This window comes from Salvelinus fontinalis, chromosome 23 (genome assembly GCF_029448725.1).
Source record: "Salvelinus fontinalis isolate EN_2023a chromosome 23, ASM2944872v1, whole genome shotgun sequence".
NCBI lineage: Eukaryota > Metazoa > Chordata > Actinopteri > Salmoniformes > Salmonidae > Salvelinus > Salvelinus fontinalis.
Genome location: NC_074687.1, coordinates 3005634 through 3021370, shown reverse-complemented (window position 1 = coordinate 3021370; position 15737 = coordinate 3005634). Strand labels below are relative to the sequence as shown.

Below are 15737 nucleotides of genomic sequence, written 5' to 3'. Positions count from 1 at the left end.
AGGAAGAGGGAAGGAGGGGAGAGAGAGTGAGAGGAGGATATGGTAGAGTGGGAGAGGAGAGGAAGAGGAAGGAGGGGGGAGAGAGGAGGAAGAAGGGGAGAGAGAGTGAGAGGAGGACATGGTAGAGTGGGAGAGGAGAGGAGGAGGAAAGGAGGGGAGAGAGAGTGAGAGGAGGACATGGTAGAGTGGGAGAGGAGAGGAAGAGGGAAGAGAGAGGAGGAAGGAGGGGGGAGAGAGGAGGAAGGAGGGGAGAGAGAGTGAGAGGAGGACATGGTAGAGTGGGAGAGGAGAGGAGGAGGAAAGGAGGGGAGAGAGAGTGAGAGGAGGACATGGTAGAGTGGGAGAGGAGAGGAGGAGGGAAGAGAGAGGAGGAAGGAGGGGGGAGAGAGGAGGAAGGAGGGGAGAGAGAGTGAGAGGAGGACATGGTAGAGTGGGAGAGGAGAGGAGGAGGAAAGGAGGGGAGAGAGAGTGAGAGGAGGACATGGTAGAGTGGGAGAGGAGAGGAGGAGGGAAGAGAGAGGAGGAAGGAGGGGGGAGAGAGGAGGAAGGAGGGGAGAGAGAGGAGGAAGGAGGGGAGAGAAAGTGAGAGGAGGACATGGTAGAGTGGGAGAGGAGAGGAGGAGGGAAGGAGGGGGGCAGAGAGAAGGAGGGAGATAGAAAGCGAGAGATGACGTATTGTGGAGAGAGGGTAGAGCGGTGGGAGAAATAAAGAGAGACAGCAGGGAAGAAGAGAAACAGTAGGTTGTCCTAACTATTATTTTCAAAAGTCAAAGGATGTTCATGTTTCAAATGAATACAACGTCAAGCAGTACATGTGACGCAGTGACGGCGTGTCCAGGGGCCAAGAGATGGAGAGAGGAAAGGACTCATGCTTTTGGACAGAAGATGACTTTGCTGTGAAGCCTTACTGGATGAAGACATCACAGCCACTGGCTGTCTGATCCTCAGGTCACATGTGAGGGCATGCTGGCAATGTGACAACGACAGAATGATCACGGATGAGCATGACGCCTGGGCTCACGCACACACGGTACCAGGGTGATGGGTGTCAGGGGAGTTGGCATGATCTGCATGCACAAGCAGGTTACATCCCAATACTCTTAAAACAGTTCCTCCCATCCACACTGATCATAGCAGGAATTAATGGAATGCATATGATAGGTATATCAATTCCCATCCAATCTTTATATGAATCACTGGTCATATAAAGGAAGAGGAAACAAGGAAAATAGTATTTGGACATAACAACACCCTCTCTCTGTGTGTGTGTGTGTGTGTGTGTGTGTGTGTGTGTGTGTGTGTGTGTGTGTGTGTGTGTGTGTGTGTGTGTGTGTGTGTGTGTGTGTGTGTGTGTGTGTCATTGTGTGTGTGTGGTATTCTCTTTATCAGCCCTGATCTAAGAACAGTGAAAGCATCATGGTGGACGATGCCTACTGGGCATTTGCTGTTCTTTCAGATCAGTGCAGATGAGGGAGAGGAGACGAGAAGGCCATAGAGATCCATCACATTACAGACAAACAGGTGAACTGACAGGCAAGCAGGCAGCCAGACAGCATGCCACTTACTCCAGCTATCTGTCCCCCAGCCAGCATGAGCTGGGCCTGAGGCAGCACGCCCTGCTGGACGGAGGTCGGAATTGCACCCGAGTCTTCTGACTTGGACTAGAAGCAGAGTACATAGCATAACCTTATATAGGATAACGTCATATAGGATAACCTCTTTTTTTATTTTTTATTAACCTTTATTATATAGGATAACCTTATACAGGATAACCTCATGTTCTATTTATTTAACCTTTATTATATAGGATAACCTTATACAGGATAACCTCATGTTCTATTTATTTAACATTTATTATATAGGATAACCTAATATTTTTTATTTAATTAACCTTTATTATATAGGATAACCTTATACAGGATAACCTCATGTTTTATTTATTTGACCTTTATTATATAGGATAACGTTCCCAAAAGACATGTCATATAGAAACAGACCCATGGTACAGTCAACTCCAGATAAGTGTAAACTCTGACTGTAAACTGAGTGCAATACTGTTTTCCAGTCCCAATATATCTGCATTCTTTTACAACTGCATGTTGTGGTTTAGTCCAGCCTCGAGGCGTTGCATTTATCACAAGTCGTCTGTTCTCTGTACACCATATCCATATGTTTTAAATAAATAATGATGTTGACGGCTACTTATTGTATACAGAAGCCAAATATCTAGTTGTCACATTCTTGACTCGAGAATGACCCATACTTTACTTTTCAACCTTGGAGTGTAGTAGAAGTGGAAAAACATCTACACACCAAGACAAAACAAACTCCTACTGACAGATATCCACAAACACAGGGTTTCAATACTAGGTAACCTATTGAAGGTGTTGTCTTAACAGAAAATGATCTACATGAGAAAAGCAGGAAGGGAGGTGGGTGTTTGAAATGTACTGCAGCCCACAGAGAACAGCGAGAGGAAGGAGAGAGGGAAGGAAGAAGGGAGGGGGTGAGTGAAGAAGTTAATAAAAAAAAAAATAGAAATGTTATGCAGTGCATGTGAATTCTGCATAGATTTGCATATTCTCCGCCATCTGTTTCCGAGCAACCGCAGAGCAGCTAATTAGCATACAGGGTGATTAATCTGCCTTGTTCCTAGCCGATACCGAGAGCGCCTAACTCATTTAAATGCACTGTTCCTGTGTGTGTGTGTGTGTCGCTGTTACCTGTTGGAGGAGAGCCTGTGTGTGTGCGTTGGTGATTGCGCTTGTGGTCTGAACCGTCTGCCTCTGAAAGTCCAGTCCATTCGTTTGGATTTCTGAGAACAGAAAAGCAATCAAGTCATCAGACGAAGAAAATAATAGCACTCTCACACCCCCCCAGTTTCACTTGGCACACTCTCACTCCCTCAGTTTCACATAGCACTCTCTCACCCCCCCCCCCCAGTTTCACATAGCACTCTCTCACCCCCCAGTTTCACATAGCACTCTCTCACCCCCCAGTTTCACATAGCACTCTCTCACCCCCCAGTTTCACATAGCACTCTCTCACCCCCCAGTTTCACATAGCACTCTCTCACCCCCCAGTTTCACATAGCACTCTCACACCCCCCCTTCACTTGGCACTCTCACACCCCCCCAGTTTCACATAGCACTCTCTCACCCCCCCCCCCAGTTTCACATAGCACTCTCTCACCCCCCAGTTTCACATAGCACTCTCTCACCCCCCAGTTTCACTTGGCACTCTCACACCCCCCCAGTTTCACATAGCATTCTCTCACCCCCCAGTTTCACATAGCACTCTCTCACCCTCCAGTTTCACATTTCACTCTCTCACCCCCCAGTTTCACATAGCACTCTCACAGACCCCCAGTTTCACATAGCTCTCTCACAGACCCCCAGTTTCACATAGCACTCTCTCACCCCCCAGTTTCACATAGCACTCTCTCACCCCCCAGGTTCGCATTGGCACTCTCTCACCCCCCAGGTTCGCATTGGCACTCTCTCACCCCCCAGGTTCACACGGCACTCTCTCACCCCCTTCACATAGCACTCTCACCCCCCCTTCACATAGCACTCTCACACCCCCCAGTTTCACATAGCACTCTCTCACCCCCCCAGTTTCACATAGCACTCTCTCACCCCCCAGTTTCACATAGCACTCTCTCACCCCCCAGTTTCACATAGCACTCTCTCACCCCCCAGTTTCACATAGCACTCTCTCACCCCCCAGTTTCACATAGCACTCTCTCACCCCCCCAGTGTCACATAGCACTCTCTCACCCCCCCAGTGTCACATAGCACTCTCACCCCCCCCGGTGTCACATAGCACTCTCACCCCCCCCAGTGTCACATAGCACTCTCACCCCCCCCCCCCAGTGTCACATAGCACTCTCTCACCCCCCCAGTGTCACATAGCACTCTCCCACCCCCCCAGTTTCACATAGCACTCTCTCACCCCCAGTTTCACATAGCACTCTCTCACCCCCCAGTTTCACATAGCACTCTCTCACCCCCCAGTTTCACATAGCACTCTCACCCCCCCCAGCTTCACATAGCATTCTCTCACCCCCCAGTTTCACATAGCACTCTCACTCCCCAGTTTCACATAGCAGTCTCTCACCCCCCAGTTACACATAGCACTCTCTCACCCCCCAGTTTCACATAGCACTCTCTCACCCCCCCAGTTTCACATAGCACTCTCACCCCCCAGTTTCACATAGCACTCTCTCACCCCCAGTTTCACATAGCACTCTCTCACCCCCCCAGTTTCACATAGCACTCTCTCACCCCCCCAGTGTCACATAGCACTCTCTCACCCCCCCAGTGTCACATAGCACTCTCTCACCCCCCCCAGTGTCACATAGCACTCTCCCACCCCCCCCCCACAGTTTCACATAGCACTCTCACCCCCCAGTTTCACATAGCACTCTCTCACCCCCCAGTTTCACATAGCACTCTCTCACCCCCCAGTTTCACATAGCACTCTCTCACCCCCCAGTTTCACATAGCACTCTCTCACCCCCCAGTTTCACATAGCACTCTCTCACCCCCCAGTTTCACATAGCACTCTCACAGACTCCCAGTTTCACATAGCACTCTCTCACCCCCCAGTTTCGCATTGGCACTCTCTCACCCCCCAGTTTCACATAGCACTCTCTCACCCCCCAGTTTCACATAGCACTCTCACACCCCCCCTTCACTTGGCACTCTCTCACCCCCCAGTTTCACATAGCACTCTCTCACCCCCCAGTTTCACATAGCACTCTCACACCCCCCTTCACTTGGCACTCTCACACCCCCCCCCCCAGTTTCACATAGCACTCTCTCACCCCCCAGTTTCACATAGCACTCTCTCACCCCCCAGTTTCACATAGCACTCTCTCACCCCCCAGTTTCACATAGCACTCTCACACCCCCCCTTCACTTGGCACTCTCACACCCCCCCAGTTTCACATAGCACTCTCTCACCCCCCCCCCCAGTTTCACATAGCACTCTCTCACCCCCCAGTTTCACATTTCACTCTCTCACCCCCCAGTTTCACATAGCACTCTCACAGACCCCCAGTTTCACATAGCTCTCTCACAGACCCCCAGTTTCACATAGCACTCTCTCACCCCCCAGTTTCACATAGCGCTCTCTCACCCCCCAGGTTCGCATTGGCACTCTCTCACCCCCCAGGTTCGCATTGGCACTCTCTCACCCCCCAGGTTCACACGGCACTCTCTCACCCCCTTCACATAGCACTCTCACCCCCCCTTCACATAGCACTCTCACACCCCCCAGTTTCACATAGCACTCTCTCACCCCCCCCAGTTTCACATAGCACTCTCTCACCCCCCAGTTTCACATAGCACTCTCTCACCCCCCAGTTTCACATAGCACTCTCTCACCCCCCAGTTTCACATAGCACTCTCTCACCCCCCAGTTTCACATAGCACTCTCTCACCCCCCCAGTGTCACATAGCACTCTCCCACCCCCCCAGTTTCACATAGCACTCTCTCACCCCCAGTTTCACATAGCACTCTCTCACCCCCCAGTTTCACATAGCACTCTCTCACCCCCCAGTTTCACATAGCACTCTCACCCCCCCAGCTTCACATAGCATTCTCTCACCCCCCAGTTTCACATAGCACTCTCACTCCCCAGTTTCACATAGCACTCTCACCCCCCCAGTTTCACATAGCACTCTCTCACCCCCCCAGTGTCACATAGCAGTCTCTCACCCCCCAGTTACACATAGCACTCTCTCACCCCCCAGTTTCACATAGCACTCTCTCACCCCCCCAGTTTCACATAGCACTCTCACCCCCCAGTTTCACATAGCACTCTCTCACCCCCAGTTTCACATAGCACTCTCTCACCCCCCCAGTTTCACATAGCACTCTCTCACCCCCCCAGTGTCACATAGCACTCTCTCACCCCCCCAGTGTCACATAGCACTCTCTCACCCCCCCAGTGTCACATAGCACTCTCCCACCCCCCCCCCCAGTTTCACATAGCACTCTCACCCCCCAGTTTCACATAGCACTCTCTCACCCCCCAGTTTCACATAGCACTCTCTCACCCCCCAGTTTCACATAGCACTCTCTCACCCCCCAGTTTCACATAGCACTCTCTCACCCCCCAGTTTCACATAGCACTCTCTCACCCCCCAGTTTCACATAGCACTCTCACAGACTCCCAGTTTCACATAGCACTCTCTCACCCCCCAGTTTCGCATTGGCACTCTCTCACCCCCCAGTTTCACTTGGCACTCTCTCACCCCCCAGTTTCACATAGCACTCTCACACCCCCCCTTCACTTGGCACTCTCTCACCCCCCAGTTTCACATAGCACTCTCACACCCCCCTTCACTTGGCACTCTCACACCCCCCCCCCAGTTTCACATAGCACTCTCTCACCCCCCAGTTTCACATAGCACTCTCTCACCCCCCAGTTTCACATAGCACTCTCTCACCCCCCAGTTTCACATAGCACTCTCACACCCCCCCTTCACTTGGCACTCTCACACCCCCCCAGTTTCACATAGCACTCTCTCACCCCCCCCCCCCAGTTTCACATAGCACTCTCTCACCCCCCAGTTTCACATTTCACTCTCTCACCCCCCAGTTTCACATAGCACTCTCACAGACCCCCAGTGTCACATAGCACTCTCTCACCCCCCCAGTGTCACATAGCACTCTCTCACCCCCCCAGTGTCACATAGCACTCTCCCACCCCCCCCCCAGTTTCACATATCACTCTCTCACCCCCCAGTTTCACATAGCACTCTCTCACCCCCCAGTTTCACATAGCACTCTCTCACCCCCCCAGTGTCACATAGCACTCTCTCACCCCCCCCCCCCCCCCAGTGTCACATAGCAATCTCTCACCCCCCCAGTGTCACATAGCACTCTCTCACCCCCCCCCCCCCCCCCCAGTGTCACATAGCAATCTCTCACCCCCCCAGTTTCACATAGCACTCACAAATCAACATGTGTGAAAATAATGCACACACTGACATAACACAAGCACTGAAGTAACACAAGCACCGCCTTTCCTTCCAGTTCTCTGCTGCCAATGACTGGAGCGAACTACAAAAATCACTGAAGCTGGAGACTCATATCTCCCTCACTAACTTTAATAAGCACCTGCTGTCAGAGCAGCTCACAGATCACTGCACCTGTACATAGCCCATCTGTAAACAGCCCATCCAACTACCTCATCCCCATACTGTTATTTATTTATTTTTGCTCCTTTGCACCCCAGTATCTCTACTTGCACACTCATCTTCTGTACATATATCACTCCAGTGTTTAATTGCTATATCGTAATTATTTCACCACTATGGCTTATTTATTGCCTTTACCTCTCTTATCCTACCTCATTTGCACCCACTGTATATATATTTTTCTACTGTATTATTGACTGTATGTTTGTTTATTCCATGTGTAACTCTGTGTTGTTGTTTGTGTCGCACTGCTTTGCTTTATCTTGGCCAGGTCGCAGTTGTAAATGAGAACTTGTTCTCAACTGGCCTACCTGGTTAAATAAAGGTGAAATAAAAATGAAAAGTAGCCTCTAATTACAGCACAACAACAACTCACTGAACCTCTCATGCCGTTATGTTGCTCCACACACACACACACACACACACACACACACACACACACACACACACACACACACACACACACACACACACACACACACACACACACACACACACACACACACACACACACACACACACACACACTGGGACAGGTATGGCTGTGTGCAGAGTGCAGACCCCGGCGTGTGTTCAGAGGGCAACAAAAAGGACCAAAGGTTTTCAAACAGAAGACCATTAACTGAACTTATAGTATAATGAACCAATGTCCTTTTCATTATCCGTTTGTGACCAGTTGAAGGAGTTACAGACAGGCAGAGCAAAGCAGCAGGTCACAACAGGTAACTCACCTGTGTTTCCGTCCCCACTCTGACTCTCCATTCCACATTTACTCGTTTCTGACGCATTACTCATTCTAGAATCTGGAAGAGACAGACAAGAGAGCATTTTACTCGACGGTCATTGACCCTTTAAAAGCGACGCCCCCACCATCCCATCCCAAAACAGCCCCTAAAGCCCACATCTTATAAAGATCGGATGTCTTCTACCCTACTATAATGACAGTAGACACATCCCACTCCTTCAACAGAGCATGATAATATGTTTTCTAATAAACACACACACACAGTAATAGAGCTCTACAATGCAGCCACTTTACTTGCACATGCTCCTAAATATTTAGCTGCGTGACCTGGAATTTTAATGTAGGAGCACCAGTGCGCCTTGAAAATACCTCAAATATTTTCCATTGTGCGCCTAAATTTCTTCGTGGGCACCTACATTTTCTAACTTATTAGAAAGCCTCATTAAACACAGTGATAATCAACATCCTCAACCAAGCAAATGGCAAATAACAGAGACCCTGGAGCATGCGTTTACATCCATAAAAGCCCAGCAAGAGTACATTTTTCCCCCTTTTGACTTGGTCCTTGATGATCTCTCTCTCTCACATACACAAACACACTACATCGGACCCCACGACTCACCCACTTCTGGTGCCCCTTTATTTTCCAGCATGGTTGCATAAGCTAGAGGCAGCAGATAGGCTTGGTTCCACCGGACAGACCCTCCGTCAGGCTGTCCAGTCGGCACACTGCCCCTCCCACTCCTCCCTCTCTACTTTCCACTGGTCAGCGAGCTGAGTCCAGTACAACTGCAGCCACACACAACACACACACACACACACACACACACACACACACACACACACACACACACACACACACACACACACACACACACACACACACACACACACAGCCTCAGTGCTCCACGAAACCCAACAGGGTTTAGACTAACAGCCCTTTCTCCTCTCTCTTTCTCTACCTTTTTCCTCTCTCTTTCTCTACCTTTTTCCTCTCTCTTTCTCTACCTTTTTCCTCTCTCTTTCTCTACCTTTTTCCTCTCTCTTTCTCTACCTTTTTCCTCTCTCTGCCTTTTTCCTCTCTCTGCCTTTTTCCTCTCTTTTTCTACCTTTCTCCTCTCTCTCTCTACCTTTCTCCTCTCTCTCTCTACCTTTCTCCTCTCTCTCTCTCTACCTTTCTCCTCTCTCTCTCTCTACCTTTCTCCTCTCTCTCTCTCTACCTTTCTCCTCTCTCTCTCTCTACCTTTCTCCTCTCTCTCTCTACCTTTTCCTCTCTCTTTCTCTACCTTTTCCTCTCTCTTTCTCTACCTTTTCCTCTCTCTTTCTCTACCTTTTCCTCTCTCTTTCTCTACCTTTTCCTCTCTCTTTCTCTACCTTTTCCTCTCTCTTTCTCTACCTTTTCCTCTCTCTTTCTCTACCTTTTCCTCTCTCTTTCTCTACCTTTTCCTCTCTCTTTCTCTACCTTTTTCCTCTCTTTCTCTACCTTTTTCCTCTCTTTCTCTACCTTTTCCTCTCTCTTTCTCTACCTTTTTCTCTCTTTTTCTCTACCTTTTTCCTCTCTCTTTCTCTACCTTTCTCTTTCCTTTCCAATGGTCTCCCTCTTCTTCTCCGACTCTCTCTCTGTCTCCTGTGCGCGCGAGGATTGTCACGACTACTGGAAAAGTTCTCTCTCTCTCCCTCTCTGGAAGGAAAAATAAACGATTGCAGCTGGCAGCTCTCTCCCCCTCTCCTCTCTCCCCCCACTCTATAATGAAGTATAATCAGTATTCAGCTGATTAAAGCAGTATGCAAATCAAGCCCTGCCTCGTTAGCGATGCAAGGCTTTGAAGTTCTGCGAGTGACTCGTTTCACACCGGGCTCTGAAAGCTGTCTGCATAATTTAAAACCACCATAAATATGTATTATCTCATTAGCATATTAATTGGATGGCTTTTGGAGGATGATAAAAAAAACAGGGGAATAGGAGAAGAAAAAAAAGAGAGATGGGCTCAGAACAGGCATACAGCGTAGGCGGGAGGGGGAGGGGAACAGAACAAACCCAATTACCGGCAGAATGCAAGCAACAGATTAATTAGCTAAGAGGGCCTGGTAAAAAATGATGAGAAACAACTTCCCAGAATTCAGTGTGAGGATTTTCGGGCGGTGGTCTGGGAACATTGGCATGGACAGGTGGAGGGCGCTAATAGAACTAATAGAATGTCTCGGACTGCTGGTCCCAAACTCCCCCAGGAGACACAGAGACCAGGCCGGGCTATTAATGAGGGGTCTGTCATTACTGACGGACCCCTCGTGGCTATGGCATTCCACTCTGCACAACTACTGAGAGAAAGAGAGAGAGAGAGAAGGGGGGCAACGGGTACTATCGGCTGTTTATGAAGCGTGTGAAGATTTGCATATTTAGATTAGCTTTAAATTCCATTAGATTCGTTTTTCGTGTTCAGCTGGCTTTTCCTCCCTCTCTCTTTTTAATTCAGCGAAGAAGAACATGCCTTGGAACATAATGTGGCGGGCAGGCAGGCGCCCAACTGACAGAGTGGGGTGTCAAAGCAATGTTAGAATTAAATCTACATTTTCTTCAGAAGGCCGATTTAGGCCAGGTTACAACACTTAAACCCTCTTTTTCAAAGCCACAGCAAGTATGTCTCACCACCAAATCTCCTACTGTTTGGGTGGATAGATCTCTGAAAAAGAGGGCGCGAACGTGTGGCATTGCCTTGCTCAGAGAATCCTCAACAGAAAACTAAACATTCTTCTCTTTTCTCAGCTCCCCAACTACAACTATTCCAACCACTCCTTCACAAAATACTTCACACCATTGACCAGGACAAACAGAGACTGAACAAAGGACATGACAAAGCAGACCTGAGGACAGTAGACTAACCAAACAGCAGCCATGCTGGGGACCGGCCAGGACTAACCAAACAGCGGCCACGCTGGGGCCTGGCCAGGACTAACCAAACAGTAGCCATGCTGGGGCCTGGCCAGGACTAACCAAACAGCAGCCATGCTGGGGCCTGGCCAGGACTAACCAAACAGCAGCCATGCTGGGGACTGGCCAGGACTAACCAAACAGCAGCTATGCTGGGGCCTGGCCAGGACTAACCAAACAGTAGCCATGCTGGGGCCTGGCCAGGACTAACCAAACAGTAGCCATGCTGGGGACAGGCCAGGACTAACCAAACAGTAGCCATGCTGGGGCCTGGCCAGGACTAACCAAACAGTAGCCATGCTGGGGCCTGGCCAGGACTAACCAAACAGTAGCCATGCTGGAGACTGGCCAGGACTAACCAAACAGTAGCCATGCTGGGGCCTGGCCAGGACTAACCAAACAGCGGCCATGCTGGGGACAGGCCAGGACTAACCAAACAGCAGCCATGCTGGGGCCTGGCCAGGACTAACCAAACAGCAGCCATGCTGGGGACTGGCCAGGACTAACCAAACAGTAGCCATGCTGGGGCCTGGCCAGGACTAACCAAACAGTAGCCATGCTGGGGCCTGGCCAGGACTAACCAAACAGCAGCCATGCTGGGGCCTGGCCAGGACTAACCAAACAGCAGCCATGCTGGGGACTGGCCAGGACTAACCAAACAGCAGCCATGCTGGGGACAGGCCAGGACTAACCAAACAGTAGCCATGCTGGGGACTGGCCAGGACTAACCAAACAGCAGCCATGCTGGGGACAGGCCAGGACTAACCAAACAGCAGCCATGCTGGGGACAGGCCAGGACTAACCAAACAGCAGCCATGCTGGGGCCTGGCCAGGACTAACCAAACAGTAGCCATGCTGGGGCCTGGCCAGGACTAACCAAACAGCAGCCATGCTGGGGCCTGGCCAGGACTAACCAAACAGCAGCCATGCTGGGGACAGGCAAGGACTAACCAAACAGCAGCCATGCTGGGGACTGGCCAGGACTAACCAAACAGCAACCATGCTGGGGCCTGGCCAGGACTAACCAAACAGTAGCCATGCTGGGGACAGGCCAGGACTAACCAAACAGCAGCCATGCTGGGGCCTGGCCAGGACTAACCAAACAGCAGCCATGCTGGGGCCTGGCCAGGACTAACCAAACAGCAGTCAGTGGGGCATTTGCCTAGTTTATTTGAGAACTTTTTCAGCCAAGGAATCTTATTACTAAACATTTTCTTCAGAAGGCCGATTCAGGCCAGGTTACAACATTTAAACCCTCTTCTCAAAGCCACAGCAAGTATGTCTCAACCACCAACTCTCCAATGTTATTCTCAACCAAAAGACCATATCAGGTCGTTGTTGCTAATGACTAAAATGTCCTGAATAGGTTCTCAGAAACTGGTTCAATTAAAATACTGGTTCAATTAGGGTGGAATATTGGTGCTTGTCCCTGAATAAACGGGCCTTGCAGAATATAATAGTACCAATCAATACAACATGTAGGCCTACATTTGTTGATGGAAAAAAATATCATAGAGATAACCAAGCTACAGAGGCCCCATCTTCCTCCTTCCAAACAGGTACACTACTCTACCTCTCTTAAAGAGAAAACAGAAGGGTTCAGAAACAAAGAGGAAAATATCAAAACACACATTAGCAGTAAGGAGAAAGGCACTCTATTTAAAACGCAGTTGCTAGTGTCTTGCAAAACCCAAATGTGGAGCGTGAACAATGCATTATGCAAATATTTTAGCAGAGAGAATTTTAAATAGGTAACTCATTAGCGCGGTTTTATTGAGAGTGAATATAACGGAACAGTTCATGTGAGCGGAGACATTCAACGTGACATGAGGCATAGCGAGCGCAGAATAATAAGTATCTATTCAAATTCCACTGACATTTAACTTCACCCATGGTATGGAAGTCACGGCAACCCTACAAGCTAAGTTCCCATTAATATCATATTCGAGTTGAGCCTATGGGCCTAAACTACTTTGTTAGAACAGTACTTAGCATGTTACAGTGTCTGCATTAAGGCCTTTCACTGTTCTACAACTACGGTGACCAAATGTTTCTCCATTTGTCACAGGTAGGCTAGCTGTTGGTAGGCTGGTGTAACTCACAAGTAACGAGAGTTGTTACCCCCCCCAAAAAAAATTAAACAGAGGAAATGGGGAGCTATAGAATGTGTGGATAAAGCAGAGGCCTGAGTAAGGATGTGTCTGATCCTATCTATCATGTATTTCTGTCCTCACTTTTGAGTAGGCTACTGGCAACCTTGATTAAAGTACATTCTAAAAGATACCTGAACTACGCTATATATTTTCTCTGGCTATGATATATTTGTTATTTGTACAAAAAACGAATTTAGTGGAAGAACTGTGCCGATGCCAACTTTGATAACAGAATTACAGTAAAATCCCCCTCAGGTTTTAATACGACCACGTTGTTAAATATTTGCTCTGAATTAAGATTCAAAGATGTCTGCAGAAAGAACGGGGTGTCAGCTATGACATGGCACCTTGAGTTTGAAAAAAAAAAATTGGGTCATTGAACTACAGTAAATGAAGTGGATTTACAAACGGTAACGGAAATACGGTAACAGAATTACATGATGGGTCCCTAATTTGTACAACACAGAAATGCATAATTCTGGATTTGAATGTTATTCTCCTCATGTTTTACAAGTTTCACAGCAGAGCACAGTAGAGTACAGTGCAGTACAGCAAAGTAGAGTACAGTGGAATTCTGTAACGCAGAGTATAGTTCAGTACAGTACAATATACTCTACTGTACTATACTCTACTTTACTGTACTACTGTATTGGACTGTACTCTACTCACTGTACTATCCAAACTTGTGAAACACAAGTCTATAAGTATAAGCATTTCGCTACACTCGTAATAACATCTGCTAACCATGTGTATGTGACCAATAAAATTAGATTTTGATTTGATATGATAGGTTCAGATTTGGTCCAGTCCGGTCGTGGACGATAACATCAAGGCCAGGGTGGACTGACCAAATGTCTTCTACTTTTCAACGTCCATGGACGTACAAGTCGGTTGGTGCTCAGTGGCTGAGGATGCTGGTTACAGTAAATGGAAAGAGAGGGGTCTCATGGGTAGGTGTTAGAAACAGCTGGGAGAGGTGACATTAACTGGGGGGAGAAAGAAAGAGAGAAAGAGAGACTGGGGGGAGAAAGGAAGAAATAGAGACTGGGGGGAGAAATAAATAAATAGAGAGAGAGAGAAGAGAGAGAGAGAGAGGGCAGACAAATTGTTTTAACACTTGGTTTGACCACCAGATGACAGAAACACAAAGAAAACAGTTATGAGCTGAACATAACAGTATGCCAGTGGACATCAAATGCAATCAGAAATCACATCAAACACTTATCATCAAAACAGTATCATGCTTTTAAAACTCACCACACTGTGATCGATCAAGTTGAACAAAGAAGTTGAACAACAGGCTGAAATTGAGTGGAGAAGATGGTCGTTGTGGATGTTGTTTCAAAGCCTAACAATGAAACGGACAGTGTTTTCTAAGGTGATGATTCATTCAAAACACCCATATGCATATAAGAGCTTATACATATGTATATGAGCCCAAGCCCGAGGGAAAAAAACTGAATTCAAATAATGACTGTGCCGTTATACAATACATAGCCTACCGCATATTATGCACACGGGGGAAAAAACGTTAAAAAAAATACGATAAAAAACATAAAAACATTCTAGTAATCACCTTTGAGTGTGAACTCAGTATTATGCTTACTGAATGGACTGTTTATCTTATGCTTCGCACAAAACCATGAGAACCAACCATTTTTATCCATGAGTCTGGGAGAGAACGTATAGGCCTAGGTGATGACGTTGGTTCATTGATTGTGCAGGGCGGCTTACGGAGTTAGTCTACAATTATAGTGAACTTGTATTTGATTTTGAATAGCCTAGTAAATAGCGCATTTTTTAAATATTTGTTATAATTAATAGGCTGACACGTTACCTGTAGCTACAGAATATCTGACCACCGTGCGTTTCCAGAACCTCCTCTCTCTGCTTTCTTGAGCGCACAGAGGGGCTGTCAACAGTTTAATGAAATGTGTTTTGTTGTTAAAACATGTTACTATCGATTTCTAAAACGATATTTCACTTGGTTTCCCAAATGAAGCACTGGGTAGCTACAGGAACAGAGTTGGAGAGCCCATGGCATACAGAGTTTGGGCAGAATATCACCTGTTATACAGCAAGAGGCTGCATGCTCCTCAAACAGTGGTTGATGCGTGGAGTAAAAGTGTTCCTATAAGCCCAGACATTTCTATGTGCAATGTGAAAGCAGAGTTTGATGGTTGCCACTAAAAAGAAGAGGATCCCAACTGCTGCTATATTTATTTCTCAGCTGTTCATATTAAGCACATGCTCCGCTATAAAACTTGAGTAGCCTACGCAGCATGATTGAAAAACTAACTGCGGGATAGCAGCCTCCATTCGTTATTAGAGTGCATACGGATGTCTTTTCCCCCCTGCCCATTTCATAATGGGCTATTCTAAATCTAAACTAATTTTACACATTAGTAAAGACCAGATTAAATTGAGAATAGTCTGATGATTGAAAATATGATCACTTGATGAGAGAACAGCGTATGGAGCCTGAGGCAAGGGACAGAGCGGCAGCTTTATTTGTGACTTTCTCAAGTCATCAATATCCTTTAGTCGCATCATGCCGCCCATATCATTCTAAGGTTTGTATCATTCACAACTAAAGTAGCCAAATAACTCTAAATCTAACATATAGGACCTGTTTCAAATGATCCCTTTTACGTTCAACATGGCAACTTTGTAATAACACTCACTGTGGAATAGGAAAA

At 47.7% G+C, this 15737-nt stretch overlaps 1 protein-coding gene across 14 annotated transcripts in view; it reads right to left on the bottom strand.

Moving 5' to 3' along the window:
- Positions 1–15737, bottom strand: part of pou2f1b (POU class 2 homeobox 1b) — a 37902-nt gene that overhangs the window by 11607 nt on the left and 10558 nt on the right. For 8 of the 14 annotated variants that reach the window (XM_055877584.1, XM_055877596.1, XM_055877586.1 and 5 more), the window contains exons 2-4: positions 7943–8014; positions 2724–2815; positions 1566–1661 (exon numbers count right to left, since the gene is read on the bottom strand). In XM_055877584.1, coding sequence (XP_055733559.1) covers positions 1566–1661; positions 2724–2815; positions 7943–8014 — 260 coding nt within the window. Of the gene's footprint in view, positions 1–1565; positions 1662–2723; positions 2816–7942; positions 8015–8578; positions 10993–15737 lie in introns of those variants that run through there. The other 6 variants (XM_055877593.1, XM_055877594.1, XM_055877595.1 and 3 more) reach the window with 4 other exon arrangements.